Source organism: Canis lupus, chromosome 26, assembly GCF_048164855.1.
Source record: "Canis lupus baileyi chromosome 26, mCanLup2.hap1, whole genome shotgun sequence".
Lineage (NCBI taxonomy): Eukaryota > Metazoa > Chordata > Mammalia > Carnivora > Canidae > Canis > Canis lupus.
In genome coordinates this window covers 5019103-5041725 of record NC_132863.1, presented here as the reverse complement: position 1 = coordinate 5041725, position 22623 = coordinate 5019103, and the positions used below count along the sequence as shown (strand labels likewise).

Sequence of the window (22623 nt, the reverse complement as noted above, 5' to 3'; positions counted from 1 at the left end):
TATGGCAACACATTTGTGGATTAGCAGCAATTTATGATGTACTACAAATAAAGAGGATGTCAAAGCCTTCCCTAAGGTCTTGGTAATCTGAAAGAGAGCAGGGTCCCCTTCAGTAAGAATGTTGCCACCAGGGTGGCCACCAAAATCTAAGACATGGAGGCAGCTCCTCTATGGCCATCATGCTTTGCACAACCCAGACACTTAGTCACTGTGAAAGCTGTCTGTGATTGTGCCATGACCCAAGTTCTGAGATCTTATGGACACCACTGCCTACAATATAGGTGGTCTAGACATCTGGGGCTGCAGTGATGATAAAGCAAAACTGCAGAGAAAAGAGATGAGGTGGTAAGAGCAGGGTCTACTGGCCAGTACCAGTCACCCTCTCATAGGGCAGGTAAGAAAAGATTCAATTAGACCGTGGGCAATGACAAGGGCTGACATTAGCGATCTTACACCAGGCACCATGCTAAGCAGTTTCACGGGCATTATCCATTTACTTCACAACAACCCTGGGACATAGGCTATTTTTAATTTCATTTAGTAGATGGGGAAGTTGAGGCATGGGCCAGTAACTGGATATACAGTTGAGCCCAGGTTCTGCCTGTCTCCAGACTTTGGCTATAACCACCATACTGGATCCTTCAATGGCAGCCTTAGCTCCTAAATGAGCTATTTTCCCACCCATTCAGGTGCTGTCTGCACTTGTCTTGCATCCTTATAGAAAGAGAGTGGGTGTGAGGTAGGGATTCCAGCCTACCCACCACCAAGCTAGTTGCAGTTGTTCCTTTCATCTGGAGTCAGATTTCTAGGCTTCCTTCCCAGACTAAAATTCTTCTTCTGTTAAGGTGCTCATCACCTCTAACAGAGGATCACCTGAGGTGAACATCCTGTAGGCTAGAGGTTAAAGGCCATGTTCCCCTGGGGAGGTCCTCAGAGGTGAAGGAGGTTTCCTCTGGATTCTAGAGAAAATTGCCTCCAGGGCCCAAGTTGGAAGAGAAACAAGGTTAGTACCAAATGTGGGACCCCTAGGCAGGAGCTCACCTGCACCTGTCATTCTCATAGATATTGCCCAACTGCCCCCAGCAAGCCTGAGAGATGCCTGCTTTCTCAGCTCTCTGTCAGTACATGGTCCTTGCATGTTACGACCTTTGCCAACTGAGAGGTCAACAATGTTATTTTCTGTCAGTTAACAGTCAGGTGAGGGAAGATCCAAAATTAATAACTATGAAGACCCTTCCTTTTCCTAAATCTTAATCTCAGGATTTAAGGCTTAAATGATCTGATTGCTTTTTCATTTCCTTCTTTGTCTAGTTTGTGCCAAGCTAGATATTTCAGATTAACTACAACTGTAGCTTGAGAAGAACTACACTGAAGTTGCATCCAGAGGAAATCAGTCTTGGTGCATGTTATGCCAAGGCCTTTGGTCTGGACTATGAGAGCCCCACCTACAAACAATGGCAGCTTAGGATGGTCCTCAGAGAGGCTGCTTACCTTTTTGGTGAGTGAATCATCTGAGTCTGATGGCATCCGAGTTGAAACATGGAAAATCACTTCCACAGTCGAGGTAGCATAGTAAGGGGCAGTCTGCCCTGTGCTGCCGTTGCGCTGAAGTCCACCCATGAACCCGCAGTGGGTTGAGAGATCCACCTGATGCAGGCAACAAAGAGGAACGAGTGAGGGTCAAGCCTGAATTGTCCTCATTCACCAAGCAGGAATGTCTGTTTTTTAAGAAAATCTATTTTCATTTTATAGCTTTATAGCTTTCTGATAACAAACAAATGTAATACTAAGTTAGATAAAATTGAAACATCAAAGAAACATTAACATGAAAGTGCTCCAAAATCTTATCAACTTAAGAAAACCACCATCACAAATGTACTGCTTATTTTCCAGTTTTTTTCCATCCTATATGTATGTATATATGTGTTTATATGTTTACATGTGTGTATTTATGTGTATTTATGTACACACATACAGAGTTTCCCTACTAACAGATTTATGGGATTATCTGCTTTCCCAAACACTGCTATGTGGTCAAACCATAAGGAGCATTCAAAGGAATGTTTTGGTAGGATGTTGTATTAAAGGGTACAGATGGTTTAAAATTTATTTATTTATTTATTTATTTATTTACTTACTTACTTATTTTTTATTTATTATTTATGATAGTCACAGAGAGAGAGAGAGAGAGAGAGAGAGAGGCAGAGACACAGGCAGAGGGAGAAGCAGGCTCCATGCACTGGGAGCCCGATGTGGGATTCGATCCTGGGTCTCCAGGATCGCGCCCTGGGCCAAAGGCAGGCGCCAAACCGCTGCGCCACCCAGGGATCCCGATGGTTTAAAATTTAACGGTCATTGCTAACTATCATTCAAAGGAGTTGTTCTGATTTACACCACTAATATAAGTTGGAATTACTCTTTTTCAAGCTATGGTGTGAATGCTCACTTGTTAGTGCCAAGGACCCTTTTTTTTTAATTTAATTTTTCATTTTTTTTTCAGTAAAAGCACCTGTTGTAGCATGGTGAAGAATCTCTTTTGTGCCAAATACAATCAATATATACACTAAATTAATGTTCGAGTCTTTTCTTAAAACTCTAGTTAGGAATGTGTGGCTTAAAAAGAATATTAGTTAAATGATTAAATATATTCTACAGCAAATAATAAGTCACTTTATTAGTAATAAGGATAATTTATTGGAGTACAGGAACTCTTTTAGACTATAATTTACTTGACATTTTATAAAGTACATGGTCTTTTCTTTTTATTAAAATATTTGATTTTTTTTAAATTTATTTATGATAGTCACAGAGAGAGAGAGAGAGGCAGAGACATAGGAAGAGGGAGAAGCAGGCTCCATGCACCGGGAGCCCGACGTGGGATTCGATCCGGGGTCTCCAGGATCGTGCCCTGGGCCAAAGGCAGGTGCTAAACCGCTGCACCACCCAGGGATCCCAAGCACATGGTCTTGACCTTGATATAGGCTTCTCCTGTCCCTATCTCCATATTAGTTTCCTTGCTTAACATTTAACTATCAGAGAGAAGTCTTATTTATGCCCCCAGAGAGTTTCCCACAGCACAGATAACCAGGAAACCAAAACAAAAGTAAGGAAAAGTAAGAAAATGACTTCAGATATGCTGATTTCCATTATAACTACTCTGAGTTCTTTTAGATTCTGAAAATATATTTTCCTTTAGGTTTATGTTCTTAGAGACAGATGGGTGTGCGTGTGTGCACGTGTGTGTATAAATGTATATGTCCACCTGTCAAAGTATCATTTAGTAGAGAAAAAGCACACTCTTTCAATATCAGTCACTCTGGGGTCTCCCTTAGGGAAACAGGTTGGCTGCTAAACCATCATGGCTACTCTGTTCTATTTTCACGACAATTTGTGACTTCATCCAGCTCTTTTTTCATGTTTTCACTCACCATGTCACTGATTTATTTTCTAATCTCCATATGATAGCCAAAGCCAATGCCTCTCTGCCCATATTTATCTTCTCATACCACAAACTGTCTATGGCTGAATAAGCCAATCTGATTATTTGGTACAGATAAAAAGCAAATGAAATAATACTAAAGGGAAAGTTATAGGAAACAAAAGTTTATGTATGAAGTACTGAAAAACAACTAATAGAAGATGTCAAACTTAATACATTCACTAACTCCAGGATGTTATCTATACTAGATTTGAGTGTGAAAGCTTATATAATTGATGTCCAGTTTACATATATATCCTTAAATAGTGCTGGTCAATAAACAGCTCCTAAATGAAATTAATTACCTCCCATCCAAGTCCGGCAACAAAGTCTTCATATGCTTGGCTTCCTCTATCATTGGAAAGGATTGAACACTTGTCTTCTTGACCTTCAGCAATGTAAAACACTGCAATTTTGTGCGTTTCACGGCTATAAATTTTTAAATTTAAAGAAGTTAGAAGTCTAATATTTAAAATTTTATTTCACTACAACCACTAGCATGACTCCTGATACAGAGCTTACATTTATGGAGAATTTACTAGGTAAGGGTCGGTCACTGTTCCGAGGAGGTTTGACTCACAGTCTTATTTACTCCCTGCAAATACTCTAAAGAGACAAGTAATTATCATCACCTCCCTCATAGAGGTGGTTGAAATAAGGAACGGAAAATTAAACAAAAAGCACCCATAGCAAGCAGGAGACCAGAAATTGAAGCAGGGCAGTCTGGTTCTTGAGATCACTCTTTCAGACATGTGCTATATTTAACAGCATGTTAGAACACACTCTCCATTTTTGGTGCAAAAAAGTATGTGAAAGCACTTCACACAGATAACAACTGAGACTAGATCTATGTGACTGCCTATATTTTACTTAACGCACTTTGAGATAAGGATATTGGATAGCTCCCTGACTAGAACCGTAGAATGTGCCAACACTTTATAAGAAACAGAAGCTTCTTCCCAGCAGAACACACATAGGTACTTTCTTTGTGGAGAAATCTACCCACTCTGTGCTCCAACTAATCTGAGGTAACTTAGTAGGGTGGACAGATGTCCAGGGAAACCTCTTAGGCCATATAAACACTTCACCCACTTCCTCCATGATGGATTTTGGGCATTTTGCTATTAAATCAAGTAACTGTGATGTGTAATTTGAGGAAAGGAGTCCTGCCTTTTGGCCTTTTGTAAAAGGCAAAAGGTACTTGACATATAGCAGCTGCTCAGTTAAATCTCTGTTAACCAGAGACCCAATGCTATTATATAAATATTTTAATGACCAATTTCTAAAAATTATACCCTACAGTGTAAAGTGTCAAAATCACTAGACTTTTACCCAGAAGTTTGGTGATTGTTTAGAGATGGAGACACTGTGCTAATTCAGAGCTTCCATTAAGAACTACTCATTCCATGGCCCCATCACCCAAGAGTTTTTACTCTGGTCTCTATTTTCTAAAATTTCGGATTACCACCTTCATAGCAGTTCCATCTTTATTATTATTTTTGCATTGCATTATGAAAAACCTCATAGGAAAAACAATCAAGTGCTCAAACAATACAGAAATGTTACTATTGTCTTAATTGTTCAACATCTCAACAGTATAATCTGATTAGACATCTACTGGTGGAATATGGATTCCATATTTTAACATATTTGTTTTTTTTGTGTGTTTTTTTTCTTTAAATATTTTATTTATTCATCAGAGACACACACACACACAGAGAGAAGCAGAGACACAGGCAGAGGGAGAAGCAGACTCCATGCAAGGAGCCTGATGTGGGACTCGATCCTGGATCTCCAGGATCACGCCCTGGGCTGAAGGTGCGCTAAACCGGGGGTGCTCTATTTTAACATATTTGTAAATATTTCCTTCTGCAGGAGTTATGTTTCTATTTAATAAGCAGAATGAAATGAAATTCAACTAAAAAGGTAATAAAAATTAATCAAGGAGGAGAGTACTCTCCTTCTATTTACCTACGTAGCCTATTCATTCCCCCTATAGATTACGTAAGAGAAATGCACTTAAGAGGAAAATTAGAAAATATAGAAAGAGAAGAATAAAAAATTAACTTACATTCCTTGCTTTTATGTTGAAATTGCAACTGTTATCATTTTTGGATGCGTTTTCAAATACCATCGTGAGAAGCTACTATATCCTGTTTTACAATTGATCATTTTTACTTAAAATATTTGTGAACACTTTTTTATTGTGTATTTTTATTGTGTAAAAATGCATCACACAAAAGTCACCATTTAAACCATTTTTGAGTGGGATCATTTTTATGTCATATACTTGTATGACAAAGCTATTAATAGTTGTGTAACATTCTAGTATATGAATACACCTTATTCCAAATCCTCATCATCACACATTTAAGTTGCTTCCAGTTTTAAATTCAGTGTGCTTTATCTTTGATATGTCCTTAGAATACATTCATAGGAAAAGAATGTTAATCATTGCTCATTTTTAAGGGTTTTGATAAGTACTATTCTGCTGCTTCTAGAGAAGGTGGACATCCTGAATGCCCTGACTGGTATGGTATAAGCACACAGTTGAGGGTACCTCTCTTAAGGGGAACAGTTTGCTGGGAGAAGAGGGAAGTTTTGTGGTGATGGGTTCCAGGGACTGATGCTCTAGAGTAGAGATCTTGTGCTCTCAGACTTTCAGAAAGCCTGTCCTCATGCAGCATGGAGCCCTGAAACTGCCACACCATTTATTCCCTGAATAAATGACTGACAGGCAGGAAACACTGGCAGTCTAGAATCTGAATAGTTTATTCTAAGAGCCTCTAATTTGGAGGCTAGGATGATGACAGTGTCTGCAACCTATGACCTGAAAGACTGTCTCTTTCAACAAAAGGAAGAAAAGTATAGTCACTCAATTTCTTTCTGCAGCTCTTTCTGCATATTCAAAAGTCCTCGGCATGTGATTATTCTCTATTTTACACACATTCATAAATATATCAAGACCATCTCAGGTCTATCTGAAACATTTTTGTTGACTCTCCTCAAAGTCCAAGCTTTTTATATTTTAGCTGCTCACAGGTCCTTGAGTCCTCATTAACTCAACATGGGAGCATAAGAGCTAAGCCCCAGTGACTGCCTGACTAATGTAGGTGTGAGGAAAGGTGACCTTTAGCTGTAAACATTCATCAAATTTCACATCCTCCAAAATGTTAGCACCACAGAGAGCCTGCTAAGATCAGACGCTGTGTCTGGTCTTATTAGAGCCAGGCTTTTGAGATGATAATTAGCAACAGCACTTCATATCCATAAGCTGCACCACCAATGCATGAAGGAGCAGGTAACTCAGGAACACATGCGCATAAAATCAACAATTTCCTCTTCCTCATTAGAATGCATTTTTCTTTCTTATAAGGAATAGACTAGAATAGCTCAGTTTCCTTGTGCTGTCACATTAAAAAGCCAAACAAAGAAAAAACATGATTTTAACTTTCACCTTACCATGTGGTGACAAGAGGTATTAATATTTAAAGGAGCCCACTGTGATTTGCATGTATGTTCATCATACTTTTTACATCTTCCCTATCTTCACAGTATAGAGATGAGAGTTGCAAGACAGTCTCTACTTTTCCTAAAAACATGGTAGGCAGGAACTATACCTTAACAGCAGGGAGATAAAGTGGTATCAGAAATAAATAGAGCCACTGTAACTAAAAGTTGAGGACAAAGTATGTTCCTACCTGTTCAGTGACCAATACATGGGACAGTCCAATACCTAGAGTCCCCAACCCATTTCCATTTTTTCCCCAAAAAGAACCTCAAAAACAACCTTTATAATAAAGTAAGTTGATATATTTTTTATTTTTTTTTAAATTTTTATTTATTTATGATAGTCACCGAGAGAGAGAGAGAGAGAGAGAGAGAGAGAGAGAGAGAGGCAGAGACACAGGCAGAGGGAGAAGCAGGCTCCATGCACCGGGAGCCCGATGTGGGATTCGATCCCAGGTCTCCAGGATCGCACCCTGGGCCAAAGGCAGGCGCCAAACCGCTGTGCCACCCAGGGATCCCTTGATATTTTTTTTAAGATATTAAGAAGATGCTATATCCAGGAGTTGGGGTTTTAAGCGAAGGTTAATCAAGGGACAGAAGATTGGCTGATCAGCTCTCCAAAGCCATATTTTACAGCAACAGCACCCCAGGGAGCTCATTCAATTGTACCTCATGCAACTAAAGTGCATTAACACTCAACAAATTGGCCACAATTACAAGACACCAATGTATTCACTTAATTCTAAGAAGCATGGAATAATTCAGCATAAGCTTGAAAAGCCAAGTTTGGAACCCAAGTGACTGCTTGTTTAATACTGGAGGACAAGAGGGAGAGAGAAGTAAACCCCTGAGTCCTTCACAAGAAACCCCTCGCAGAGTCTCCACAGTGAATTTGGTCTCTATTCCTCTAGAGACAAAGCAGCATAATAACAATTGGGAAACTGAATATGGTGAAGGGCGATGTGAAGAATAATGGCTTCAGGTTTTTCATCTGTAATGAGCTATCTAATGATATTCCTGCAGAGAATTAAAGGAGGACAAAAAGCTATTTTTTAGAAAATGAGCTTTTTAAAAACTAAGATTAAAGAAGCAGTTGATTCATGACTTTTAAGCACCTGTTTTGTACCAAGCACTACACTTACTGTTGCCTGAGATGGTGTTGGAAGCACACATTTCCCCACATCAAAAACTGGTCATGAGTTTATCTTTAGAATTGCTTCTAAGACTGTACAGAAAAGGGGCAGAGCTGAGATTTTACCAGCTTTGAGAATAAGGCTCACTACCAGGGAGTTACTAACTGAAACGCACTGGTTTTAAGCTTGCCAATGTTGCAGAGCAGGGACTACAGCCAGTGCACGGGCACACAGCACGGGCTATGAAGTCAAACTCACTTGGTTTGAACAACATGATTACGTGTGAACACAGGTAGGCTGTTTGAGCTAGGTAAGCCTCTAATCCTCCCTAGAGAAAGAGGTGGCTGCAGAAATTAAATGAGAATGAATGTCCACTGGCTGCCAAATGAAAAGGTCCTCAACCACAGACACAGATTAGGTGGAGGCAATTACCTCTTCTATTAGCATAGCAAGCATGTATGGTTATCTTCAAGGATAGAAATACTAAAAGTATGGCATGTGCAGATCTCACCAGATTCTAGTTACAGAATGACCTTTGGGTGACTCTGTAAGTGGACTCATTCCCGCAGCTCTGTCATCCAAGAACACACAATGACAGACAGGAAGGAAGTGATCTAATATACTTTCACATACCACTGACGTGAGTCCAGATTTTTTAGCTCTCTCAATAGTTTTGAATTTTTCTTCAAAAGATGGAAATTCTTTCTATAAAAAAAGAGATGGAAGAAAAGCTGAATAACCACAGACCAATAGTGCCCTTTCCAATCAATCAATTAACAAACTTACTGATTCATCCATCCATGTACCCATCCATAACCCTCCTCATTCATGAAATATTTGTGATCTGAGCCCACAATATGAACTCCATTCTCCTTAAGACATTCAAAGGCACCAAAATTCCACAGCATCCCATGACTATCCATTGGCACTGATGGCTCTGAGGTGAATGAGTGTGTCACTGATGTACATGAGCCTGTGCCTGTTTTCACTATCAGCTCAAAAGGAGAATCCCTTTTCCCTACTTCTGTCCTTAGCAACTCCACTCCACAGTCAGGGTCCAGCTCAAATCCACCCTTCCACAGAGGTTTCCTCACCATCCCACATTTTGTATCAGTTTAACTGTTCCTCTTGGACTCCTGTGTCATGCTATCTTTCATCAGAGTTGTGCCAAGTCTACCTCCTTCACCAGATCTAACATGAGATGGTGGCTTATTCATCTTTGTAGTCTATCCGCATCTTTTGTGATGACAGAAGCAATAATGGACAGAACAGTAATTAAAACACACATGCACACAGAAAATGTCTGATATCCTTTAAAATATACAAGAGATGTCTGAAATTCAATCTCTGCCTTAGTACGGCACAATTAGTTCCACCTATAGCTTTAACTTAGCAGCACAAAATAAGCTGTAAATGCAGAAAGAAAGATCTCCATTTGTATTCTCTGCTTCCCAAACTTCAAATTGAGAGCAAGAACAAGCACCCCAAAATAATGATAAAATAGGTGAAAGTCTAGAGAGGATTGTTACCTTCTGTCCCAAGAATTCATCCCCAAGTCATCAAGCAACAACCTGCAGAAATAAAAGGGTCCTGGTGGCTCCACTGGGGAGGGCTGCTCCTGGCTGGAGACTTTCATGGCCAAGTCAGAGTTACACCTCTGGATATAGTCATCTTCTTGGGCCTTCTGGCGCAAAATGACCTCGATGATTTCCTTCTCCTGGTCACGGTTCATTCCCCGAGGGGGTGGGGAGGGCTCATTTAGATTTAACTGTGATGGTAAAAGGCATTCCGGACTCGTGTGGCCAATGTTTTCAAGTAATTTGTCAAGGACATCATCTCCCTCCTCAGTTTGAGAAAAATCTTTCTGAGCTCCCAAAGCTTGAGGTTGCCAGCCCGAAATCAGAAACGCTGGATTTGTGCTGCTGGGTGCTAAGCAGCCCTCCAAAGGTCCATACAAAACCCTCCCATCCCAAGAGTACTTCCCTGAGATATCCCGCACAATTACTCGGACGTCTGACAGGGTGCCCCCTGGGGAGCCCCCCGCAGGCCCTTCGGAGGGTGTCTGAAGGTAGGAGATGAGGGTGCTGTCGTTAAGCACAAAGAGCTGTAGGTTTGGGCTCCGGAACACCTCGGAGGACAGCTCGGGAGCCTCCGCATGTACGTTGTCGTGGTTTTCACTGACTAGGCTGTGCAGCACGGCAGGGCCCCCACGCAGCGGGAAGTGGCCCAGGTGATTCACCAGGTGGGCCATCACCATGCGGGCGGTCAGAGGGATCAGCTCCAAGCTCCTCCTCTTCCGCTCTGGGAGCCAGGGTAAGGCAACAGACCAGACAGTGGAGAAGGAAGGTTAAAATCTGTACTTGGAATGTTGGATTTGTTTTAGTCTGGGCACTTTTTCCATCTGTTTTTTGACACTAATTCTACCTGAATAAAAGTACAATTTAAATAGATTACTAAAAGAACCAACTTTCACAAAGATCTCATTCTGAAAGGGATACTTAAAACCTGGAGATACAGCAGTAAACAAGAGAAAGTTTCCTGTCCCGGAAGGGCTGGTGGTTAAGGAAGTTCTGGGAGTTGGAAACCTGTAGCTGGAGAGGATCTGGTGGGAATGGTGGTGGGCTGGGGGTCCAGGCCCCAGGGGTTACCCTACACTCCCCTCACCAGGGTAAAGGCAGATTCTGCTATAGGAATCAATCAAGCCTTGGTAGATGGATTCAAAGCAGTTGGCTTCAAGATCTTTGCAAGAATGTATGTTTTGTTGTTTGGGAATTTTAAATATTTAACAGAATCTGATATATTAATTAACTCATGGAAATAGGCTTTAACTGAATTTGCAGTTGATGATAAAATGCCCAAGGGCAACTGACTTACACAATTTTTAAGGCTTCAGGGGCACCTGGGTGGCTCAGTGGTTAAGTGTCTGCCTTTGACTCAGGGCCTGATCCCAGGGTCCAGAATCAAGTCCCACATCAGGCTCCCTGCAGGGAGGAGCCTGCTTCTCCCTCTGCCTATGTCTCTGCCTTTCTCTGTGTGTCTTTATGAATACATAAAATCTTAAAAAAAAATTTTTTTTAAGGCTTCAAATATGTAGAAAGACGGACACTAGCATGTAAAGGTGGGCTCGGTGAAATGCTGGAGGTATAAGGGAGAAGCAGAGAAATAATCTGTAAGCATATAATGAAACAACCACTTAAGCTTCAGCATGGTCAGGGAAATTGTAATCTGCCAAAGTTAGAAAAGAACTATGTATTAATCCAAGTACAAGTGAAAACGAAAGTTTTAAATTTCAATAAAAAATATCACTAGATATTTAAATACAGTAAGATTTACACTTTGGGCTTAAAGATTTAGGAAATACTTGATTTCTAAATTCACAACAGAAAAATCTGATATTTAAATACAAATAACTATAAATTATGCTTTCTGAGCTAAACACCTTCCCTCTCAGACATTAACAATTCAATGGATTTACCTATACAACATCAATTATACCACAATGTATAAACCTAGCAAGAAACTATCAAATCCTAGAATGTAAAAAATTCGGTGTGATGACTGATGAACAGATTGTCCTGACTTTTCTTGAATTTCTTCTTAATTCTTACTATTCTGTGAATAAGAAATTGCTGTATTCAATAATGTAAAATAAAATTTCACATGAATACTTCAGTTTTCATAGGCAGAGGTCATGTACATCCATCTCTGACATTAAATTCTCCTTTCTGACCCTCATACAAGAGCGTATGATTTCCATACAGCTGAGAAATTTAAATACCTCAACTAATTCCCCTGAAATCACAGTTATGAATGCCTTTGCTTTTGTGTCCATATTAACTTTTTCAAAAGTTACAGATGCTTTTTATTCATGCTTATCATTCCATACGAATATACACTCTGTCAGAAATGTTAATGCCCCAAACAACAAAAGCATGGCCAGCTGGGGGTTCAGAGGAATATAGTGTAAGACCCAGTGGGGTGATGACATGATGGAGCAGGCTATGAACTAATGACAAAGGTCCGATTTGGTGAAGCCCAAAGCACACAATTACTACTAGAAAACCAACTTTCCTCTGCTTTTACCTATGTAGGTTGTGCTTTCAATTTGAGATACATAAAGATTTGTATTTTAATGAATGTGTTTGAATTCTACAATGGGAAATTAACTGGAGTCACACTAATCAAGTCAGAGACCGGAACACAGCCAGTAAAAATTCTAAATATCTTTGGTATTAAGAATAAGGAAAGGGAATATTTGTGAAGTCAAAATTGTTTTTCCCTGGCAGCCTTCAGCAGCATCAATTGCCTGTGGTTCCCTTAAAAAATAAAGAGAAAATCTAGACTCCATTGATGAGAAAACAATCTCATAACTTCTACAAACTATGAAAAAATATAATCCAAATATTTATCCTATTTTGCTAAATTTAGCGTTAAAATAGAAAAGCAGTAATTTTAGTTTGTCTTTGTAATTTTAGTCTTTCAATCTTTAGTTTTTAAAACTCCCCTCTTTCCTTATTATTATTTTTTTTAAGATTTTATTTATTTGACAGAGAGCACCAAAGAGCACACACAAGCAGAGGGAGCAACAGAGGGGGAAGGAGAAGCAGGCTCCTTGCTGAGCAGGAAGCTGGCTGTAGGGCTCCATCTTAGGACCCTGGGATCATGACCCAAGCTGAAGGCAGCCGCTTAACCAACTGAGCTACCCAGATGATCCTCTTTCCTTCTTTTTAAAGCAATTAGGCATTAATAATGAGAAATCTGAGCACCTGTACATACAATCAGTGGCTATTCCTTGAGCTGGGCCAGCAGCCACCTCAGCTGTAGGTAACTGAATGTGTCTATTCCCTGTAACTATTTGAAAGAAAGTATTTATATCAAATAGTAGGCAATACCGTATGAAAGAGTCACTTGAAAATATTAGATAAAAATATAATATTGTTTCCCAGAAACGTGAGAAAAAAATAGTTTGGTGATGAATGATGACACTAAATGAGAAAAAAAAAAAAAGACTTCAGCTATCATCTTTAATTTTCCTCTCACTCTTAAGGGTGTACCCACTCACCAAGAGTGTCTGTGCATGCCAGTGTATTTTTACTGCTTTGCTTTTTTATTAGAATGTTAGTGAATTTTAAAACTCCTTTGCCACCAAAGTTCAAAGTTATTTTTAGTACTACAGAACTATGTTAGGACATAGTTCCTGCATAAGGTCCTGAGGTTTTCTGGAGAATATAGCCAAAGACTGTTGTACATCAAAAGCAAGGTGGTACCAAAATTTAAATGTGCATTTTTAGGTTTTTCATTTTGCACTAACCTTTCAATTTTCTGCTATTTTCAGGTGACAAGTCATAATGTATGGTGAACTTATTTTAGGGATAGCCATGTGCAATGAGTCTAAATTAATGGCTTTCAGAAAAAGTAAGTTACTTTCCTTCAAAGACATAAACTGGGTGGTAGGAACCAACAAAAGAAATTGATCAAGGGTCATTTTGATAAGATATGGTTTGAATTTATAACCATGGTGGGGGGGGGAATCAAGAAAATATTGCAATCTAAAAGAGTGGAAGTCCAGAAAGACAACTAAATGATTAAGCAAATGGAGGTCAATTGGGAGGACAGTATGAAAGTGTGCCATGTACTGTCCACCAGCACAACTAAAAGTTAAATCTATAGTCTACTCAGTGGAAAAAATCTCAGAGTAAATACTATGATATTCCTGAAACTAGGTTATTACATCTTCAATTCAAATTTCACCTTTATTACTTCTGATTTATGTACCCTTGGGAAAATCCCTTCACCTCAGATGCTCAACCTATAAAATCAGGACTGGCCAATTCCAGAGCCTTTTCCCCTGACTCGTGCCCCACTTCTGTCCTCTTCATCATCACCTCACCTGTCCCCTTCCTCTGGGCCTAAACCATACTCCAGACTCTGCAGTCTTGCAAGCATCACCCTGGACTCTGTGCCCTCACCTGGCTACTATCCTTCCTTTGTCCACCAAGGCCCTACAAGAAGAAGGTCTCAGGGTTCCAAAAAGTGATCCCCAAATCACATGCTCAGCCTATCTAGCTATAGACTAACGACCCATACCTAAAGTACTCAGCAAAACTCGCCACCAAATGCTTAGTTGGGAAATAAAACAGCTCCTGCTTTGGCCCCACCCTCTCTGATGTTTTTGAAGCACCTAGCACCACCAAGGACCTTCCATGGTTCCTTTTCCCCTTTCTTACCTTGACTTCTCAGCATGGATTCTTTCTTGTTTTTTTCCATGACTTTTCTTTCCTGGTGACATTCCCTCATTCCTTTTTCTTAAAGGGTCTTTACCCCCAAGTTTCCATCCTTGTGCCTAGGTTTTAACTTGCAGAGTCCGTAACATTTTTATGGATCTAACACTCCACACCCACATTTTTTTTTTTTTTTTTTACTTTTAACTTAGAGACAACTGAAGATTCACATGCACTAATAAGAAATAACACAGAGTTTGCAAATATCCTTCACTTCCTTGGTACTACCTTACATAGCATAGTACAGTACAGTATCACAATCAGGAAATTTTAACATTGATATGATTCATCAATATTCAGAGTTTACTAGTTTTATATACACTGTGTGTGTATGTGTGTTTGGTTCTATGCCATCATTTCACATATACAGATGATATACCTACCTTTGGATTCACATTTCAAGGCCCAGAGATAGGCTCTTATAATTTCAGGAAGAAGGGTGGTTGAGGAAGACATATAGTAGTCCCTAATCCTGACAATATGCACATTCTAAAATGGTACCTATGCCATTAGCAGAATGACCCTCAAACTGAGGGATGTAAATCCCCACCTCTCTCTTTACGATGCTCTCTTAGCCTGTAACCCTTGACTAGATCCTTTCAAAGTCTGCCCATCCTTCTATCGTCTGACTTAGGCCCTTCCCCAGGGGAAGCTCCTAGGTGCTACTGTTCCACAAACAGTACACCTACATTAATTCTGTCTCTCCAGTTGCATGTAAAATTCCTGAGATATAAAATGAGCTTTTTTTCTGTGGGTCTCATAGGTCTGAGACATATAAGTCCTAAATACAAAATTCAACTAAGATGAGAAAAGAGAGAGAAGGTGAAGAAACAGAAAAAGAAAAACTAGGAAGGCAGAATTTGCTATCACAAAGGAGTCTAGAAACCAGAAACAACTAGATTTTTAAAAATAACACAGCAAGCATGGACCAAAGGCTATAATCTTTCCTATTCTCACCCATGAGAATTAATATTCTGAAGAATCTTACCTTCTTCAACTGTGAGCAGGTTGCCCAAATCTGCTGATGCATGATATTGGACTGGTTCTGAATTCTTCACATTCGCCAGTGGTAAGAAGGGGTCATAATCTGGGGATGACAGGTCGGCTAGGGTCAGTGTATAGTGACTCTGTTGGGTGTATGTGCTTGAGCCACAAACACAGCAGTGCAGGACCTGTGAAAAACAGAAGGGAATGTGTTCCAGGGATGCAACTAACCTGTTCCCTGACAATCTGCCAAACTACAACAGCATTTAGAAGGTAGGTAATACTTGATAGGCTTGGTAATACTTAAAAAGACATAGAATCCCTTCCATTCTAAAACATCTTGCTATCTGCAAATTTATTTTGCTCCTTCTACATCAATGCCAATAAATATATGCTCAAGACAAAAGGAAAGTGAAGGTTAAAAAGTGTTTATTTTGCCACCCTTCTGGGTGGTTGTACACACCTAAGTCCTGCTGTGGTCCATCAGAATATTCATAGAACTTCTTTTTATGGTCCCAAACTCTACCGCCCAAATTTCTATCAACAATAGAATAGATATATAAATCATGGGCTTATTTTCACTGTGTAATACTAAATAGCAATGAGTGAAAAATCTACAGCTATTCACAATAGTATGAATGACTCCTTCAGAAATAATGTTGAATGAAGGACGTCAGACACAGAAGCATACACTGTGTAATTCCAGCTATACGAAGTACAAAAACGATCTATACTGTTAGACAGATTGGTGGTTACCCCACGTATGTGAATGGAGATAGTGACTAGTAGGGAGGCATGATGGGGGCTTCTGGGATACCAAGAACATTCAGTTTCTGCAGCTGGGATCTGGTTTCACAGGTGTGTTCACTTTGTAAAAATTCATCAACCTCTCACTTATGATTGATGCTGTTTTCTGGATGCATATTATACTTTAATACAAAGCTTCTTTTAAAAATACAATAATGGGGGATCCCTGGATGGCTCAGCGGTTTAGTGCCTGCCTTTGGCCCAGGCATGATCCTGGAGACCCGGGATCGAGTCCCACATTGGGATCCCTGCATGGAGCCTGCTTCTTCCTCTGCCTGTGTCTCTGCCTCTCTCTCTCTCTCTGTCTCTCATGAATAAAAATAAATAAATAAATAAATAAATAAATAAATAAATAAATAAATAAAATAAAAATACAATAATGTTATTCAATAAATTTGTGAATTGTGTTAACTAGGAGGTAACTTTTTTATTGCTAAAACAATTTTAAGAGAAATCTATTAAGAAAAGAAATACTAGAAAAGAGATAAATTTAAGTGACTGTGGCTACTTTACTTGGCTGAGCCAGGGCTCACATAGGTTTATAAGCCACAAAGATGACAGGAGTATCTAATTAATCCTAACAGAGTTATTAAAATTTTGATCACTAAAGAAACCATTTAAAAATACAATAATACTTTATAGTTGAATTTCAACCATATTATCTTTTCTTGTATTTAACACATTTTAAAATAAGGCAACACAGTAATAAATTAATGAGTTGCAATATTTTTTAAAGGTTATTAGTAAAGGTGTGTTACTAAAAAAAAATAAACAAGACTGTCTCTAGTAATTATTCAATGGATACACAGTGCTAAATTCATAAGTAAGGCTTTCATAGGAGGGACTATAAAGCCAATATGGAAGGGATAATACAAAGGGTCCAGAGCAAATATCACACCTAGGCATCAGTAGGAGATGATATTCTAATATTTTAAATACTATAAAAATGATGACACTAATATTGTAATGTGATATATTTCCTTAATTTATTTCTTAAGATCTTTTGAAGCAAAGAGATTACTGAGACCTTTATACTTTTTTCTTCCTTTGATGAACAGATTTTGTCAAACTAAGGCTTATAAATATTCCTATAATATAAACAGTTCTTTTTAAAATTAAGTACAGATAGACCATATCACATGAAAACTGAGGGGGGTGGTGATGGTCAAACTACAGTTGTTTAAAGATGGCAGTCATGTGAAATTGTAGGCTTTTATTTGGTAACCATTGTATCTCTACAATAATACCTGCTCTGTTTTCACTCCTTAAATTATTCATTTCTTTTAAAATGATTGAGCCCCCATATATGCTTTTCAAAAGGGTATAGTTAAATAAATAAACATGTAGAACATATTTTGGCAATTCTGTGATGCTTAAGTCTATACTCTATGTCCTTGAAGCTCAAATGGAGACTCACCCTATAGATATAATCCAGCAAAGGAGCTCTGGATGCATGCTGCTCCTCCAGGGCCACCGTGGACACTGGGTGGAGAAGGGTGTTCACTGGCAATGCCATGCACCAATCCAAAAGGCAGAGTAGCAAGGACACAATAAACTGGAAGAGGAAACAGGCCCAGTACCGCACATTGCAGAATTTCAAACTTCACTACATGTAATAGCAAACAACAGAACTGTCTCTGCACAATAATAATTATTTGGTAGGTACAAAAATGCAAAAGAAATAAATGAATAAATATAATTTTCACAGGGAAGACCATTAGGACCAATACAGAAGAATATCATAAAGGATATCTCTACGTATGACATTATTTATCATTTTGCCTTATGTTAAAAAATAAAACAAACTCTGGAAAAAACTTAGCAGATGTGCCACCTACCTTCTTATCTGTTTCCACCGAGGAGTACTCTGCACTTGGTAAAAGAAAAGCAATTGTGGCCACAAGGATCTGTATAAAAGATAAATCAAATCCATAATGAAATAGAGCATAGCAATAGTTTGGGAAACCATATGATAAGAGTCCCAAGATAGCCGTGCACTAAACCCAGCTTAGTGTCAACTCACTAGGGGAAGGTGATAAAAAGCTGAGTTGCCTGTGATCCTGAAAATCGGAAAAAGTGATAGAGCCATGCCTAGTCTCCATTCCACTCTGCTGGTGCTGAAACTGGGAGCCCCTGATGAAGGGACATTTCTCTCTGTGTGGTCACTCAATTCCCTTCATCATCCACACTTTATACTATGAAAGTAAAAAAATATTTTCAAAAAGAACTATGAAAATGTTTCCATTTGATTTTCTTATAAACCATCTAGGTCTCCATCTGTTGTCCTGGTATAAAAGCATCTCTTGTATTCTCAAAGGCATTCCTCTTTCGATGATAAACTTTAAGTGACCTTTGAACAATTTGGGGATTAGGGGTGCTGAACTCCCTGAACCTGCACAGTAAAAAAAATAAAAAAATCCATGTATAACTTTTGACTCCTGCCAAATTTAACTACTAATAGCCTACTAGTGGCTGGAAGCCTCGTCAGTAACATAAACAGTGGATCAACACATATTTTGTATGTTATATGTATTTTATGCTGTGTTTTTAGAATTAAGCAAGCTAGAGAAACAAAAATGTCAAGAAAATCATAAAATATATTTACAGTCCTCTACTATATTTATCCAAAACAACCCACATATAAATGGACTTCTGCAATTCAAACCTGTGTTGTTCAAGGGCCAACTAAACACAGTTGCCCTACAATACAACTTTACAACTTGCAGCATCACATATTCCTGTGTCCAGGGCTCTGCTCCACTCTAGGTCACCTAAGGTCTCTGAGAGAACAAAGTGATCTCACTGGTGAAGTCTGTCTAGGCCTGAGAGAAAATAAATCAGAATCACTTATTCTCTCCCTGTAACAGCACACAGAGACAAATCAAATTTCCTTGACGAGTTACCACTGGATATATGAAGAACAGGACATGCTTTAAAAAGTGTAGCTTTAAAAACTGACAGGAATGGATGGGCCTTATATGCAGGCACCTACAGAGGTGAGGAGGGTACATGCCTGTGCACAACAAGCATCCTCAGATGTAACCGACCTCCAGGATATTATCACTGGGACGATTCTTCCCGCTCCTTCTGTCCCTGTCTCCTACCAATTACCACCCCCAGAGGGTATTCCAGTAGTAATCTCATTCCAGCTGGGTAGTCACGCAATGGCAAAAAGCGTGATCCGGGGCTTCAGTCTGGGAGAGACTCCTGTTTCCTACAAAAGGTCCCCCCGCCCCCCGCCCTGCTCAGAGGGCATCATAACCAGCTGCCTTCTCCTTGTTAGCACCATCCAAATTACTCTAAATGAATGAAGCTCAATCTACAAAAGGTCTCTTTGTTGTGGTCATGTCTGCCTTTCAAACTTCCCAAGTGTAAGACTGTACCCTGGAACACTGGTGGCTTCTTTACGTAGTGCCTGAAATCACAGCTGAGAAGAGCCAGTGTGATTTAGTCTTAAAATGAATGACTCATATAGCAACGTAACAGACGGTTCTTGAACAATCATTTGAGTATCTGTAATTAAATACCGAATACCGAATATAAGAGGGAAATGCTTATGTTTTAGCATTACAGGAAAAGACTTACTTCAGCAATTTTCCGAGGCAGAGAGGTTTCAAACATCAGAAGCTTTTCCCAGTAGGAAACCAGCAACTGAAGAACATCACAGGCCACCTGAGCCACGATTTTGTTAGAAAACTATAAAAGGAAACAAAACCCCCAACTAAAGGACTGAACTTAACATGTATTCTTGTCCTAGGAAGAAAAGAATAGGTATTTCTTTCCAGCAATGTTTAGGGATACATTTCCTTGTTTGGCATTAATTGTTTGAAAAATGTGTCCTGGTACCAGGTAGTTTGTAGATGATCACCATCCTGTAACTGCCTCTTGTCCAGCCAGACTAGTTGTATTAACATTCTAGAGAAACAAGTAGCTGTCATTCAGTTATATGAAAATTAAAACAGTGATTTCAAATGCCTCATGCAGATCACATAAATCATAATTTTGACAATTAGAAGAAATTAAAATGTAGTACATTACTAAGTATTCCCTATGCGCTGGACCTTTACAAAAATTTTCCTCATTTTCGCATTGATAAATCTTCATTAACAGCTCTGCCAGGTAGATGTGATCTTCATCTTACACTTGGATAAATGGAGACTAATCAAGTGATTTTCTATATTATAAAATTAAACTGAACCCACATGTGTAATGTACTAAGAAATGTGAAACTTTGGGGACTATGAGAACATAATTCATATGTTATGGTGTATTCAATTACTTTGAATATGTTTTCAGAGTCTGGTGTGTGTCCAAGGTCACACTGGATGCTCCCATTTCTTGTTAGATGGCATGTTAATGAGGAGGGATGGTACCTACAAGGTCCACTGGCTGGGGTGGATGAAATAGTTGAAGACACCCTGTGCCTCTCTCCCTGGCCAGAGCCTGGGGCTACACTGCTATCCATACCTCATTATCTAGAGAAGAAAGGCTTGTCACTGATTTTGGGTCCCTGTTTAGGGAAACCTCTTGATATGAAGCTTAGTTATTTCCATACCAGAAGCTCCAAGTCACATGAAACAGATACCAATTGACCTCAGCACCACAGAGACACAGAAAAGTCAACATTTAGCATCTCAAAGTAAACGCACAGAACAAGAAAGAAGGTGAGGCAAAGGGGATTAATTTGAATTCTATAGAATAAACACTTCCTGACTGTCCCTTCCTGATAGGTGCAAAGTACACGCGAGGCATGAATATCTGTGCTCAAGGCACTCTTCAGAGGGGGCCTCTAGGCTTCAGATGACCTTATGCTCAATGGCTCCTTTCAATCCCTCAAGCACTCTGGCTTGCTTCTGCCCCAGGGCCTCTGTACTTGCTCCCTTTTTTACCTGGGACATTCATTCCCCAGGTCTGCATGTAGCTGACACTGCCACATCTTTCAGACCATGGCACTAAAATGTCTCCTCAATGAGGCCCCCATGCCCATCCAGAGGAGTGGCAGCCCACCTCCGCCAGCTCTTCAGCTTCATCCTTTTTCCCTCTTATAGTTTCCTTATGGCATTAACAGCTATCAAGCTGATCTTTTGTACTTGTCTGCCTATTCTTTCGTGTGTTTAATTTTTCCACATCTTGTTCACCATTATATTTCTAATGCGTTGCATAGCCCTCTGAGGAGTGACACATGGTGAGTTTGAGGTGAAGATGGAACTGAAGGAGTTAAGAACACAAGTAGGTACTGGATGTGTTTCTGCTGCATCACAGTGGTCAAGTCATGAGGTAGAGCCAGAAGGCTGGCATGGCTATTAAATCTAGAAGCTAGAAGCACACAAGAGGACTAGGAGAAAATGAGAGCTATGATAGAGCAGACAACAAGCCTCTAGGGAGAGAGGGGTGAAGTGTGAGGGTGGGGCAGACAGCAGAAAGGCCACATTGTGGTGGGAGGGAGAGTTGAGCTTAGTCTGGAAGAATGCAGAAGGACAGTGTCTCTTTCCAGGCAGCAGGCAGCAGGGCACTGTGGCAGGCAAGGCTGGGCTGGAGGGGATGCAAGTGGGGTGGGATTAATCACACCTGAATGCTGTGGGGGATGCGGGGGGAATAAATCACTCATGTACTCACTCAGCACATACTCATGGAGTAATGACCACATGTCAGCACTGATGGTGACAGATGGTAGCTATACTTGTGGTAGGGATGGCAGAAGGTATAGGTTGTTTCATCACTGTTGTACACCTGAAACTAACATCACACTGTGTCAGCTATACTCAAAAAAAAAAAAAAATGTAATCAACCTCATCCTCTCAAAAAACAAACAAACAAACATACAGGGGAAAAAATTCTGGGAAATGTCCGGATTTGGCTAAACTGACAAGTACCAAGGCACCAGCCACCATACTGCCCTGACACTGCACTGGACTCCAATACACCAACATCTTGATCTTTGAATATATACCAACTCATTTCTACCTCAGGGCCTTTGTACTTGGTGCTCCTTCTGCCTGGAGTGCCCCTTCCCCAGACACTGCCTAGCTCCTTCTCATTATTAATTTCTCCACTCATATACCACCTCTTCCCACTTAGAAGAGTGGGATTGCTCCTGGATGCTCTCTATAGTGTACATATGTAGTTGCTTGGCCAGTATCAATTCCCCTCTCTCTCCTTAACTAATAGTAGATTTTTTTTTCTAGGTGCCTTCCCTCTCCTGTGCAAGTCCTCTCTCCCAGCTCCAGGAGTGTGCCTGAACTGGCTGAAAGCAATCAGAAGATTTTATTCCCAGCCTCAGTCTTTGGTACATGGATGAGCGAGAAGCCATGGCTAATGTGTCTTAGTACCCTTTACCAGAACGCTGTGATGGAAGTCCTGCTGAACATAAGCAAGGACACAGAGGACCCTGACTCCTACTGGCAGACATCCTCCAACCCTGCAGACATCC

The 22623-nt window shown here is 39.9% G+C and overlaps 1 protein-coding gene across 10 annotated transcripts in view; it reads right to left on the bottom strand.

Moving 5' to 3' along the window:
- The window catches only part of RALGAPA2 (Ral GTPase activating protein catalytic subunit alpha 2), a 327019-nt gene that overhangs the window by 102866 nt on the left and 201530 nt on the right, over positions 1 to 22623 (bottom strand). For 9 of the 10 annotated variants that reach the window (XR_012018147.1, XR_012018148.1, XR_012018146.1 and 6 more), the window contains 8 exons: positions 19779 to 19889; positions 18032 to 18100; positions 17611 to 17748; positions 15391 to 15574; positions 9651 to 10422; positions 8755 to 8826; positions 3784 to 3907; positions 1492 to 1647 (listed from right to left, as the gene is read on the bottom strand). Coding sequence is in view for 2 of the 10 variants with exons in the window: in XM_072799835.1 (XP_072655936.1) it covers positions 1492 to 1647; positions 3784 to 3907; positions 8755 to 8826; positions 9651 to 10422; positions 15391 to 15574; positions 17611 to 17748; positions 18032 to 18100; positions 19779 to 19889 (1626 nt within the window). In the remaining 8 variants the exon portion in view is untranslated. Of the gene's footprint in view, positions 1 to 1491; positions 1648 to 3783; positions 3908 to 6940; positions 7099 to 8754; positions 8827 to 9650; positions 10423 to 15390; positions 15575 to 17610; positions 17749 to 18031; positions 18101 to 19778; positions 19890 to 22623 lie in introns of those variants that run through there. The other variant, XR_012018153.1, reaches the window with a different exon arrangement.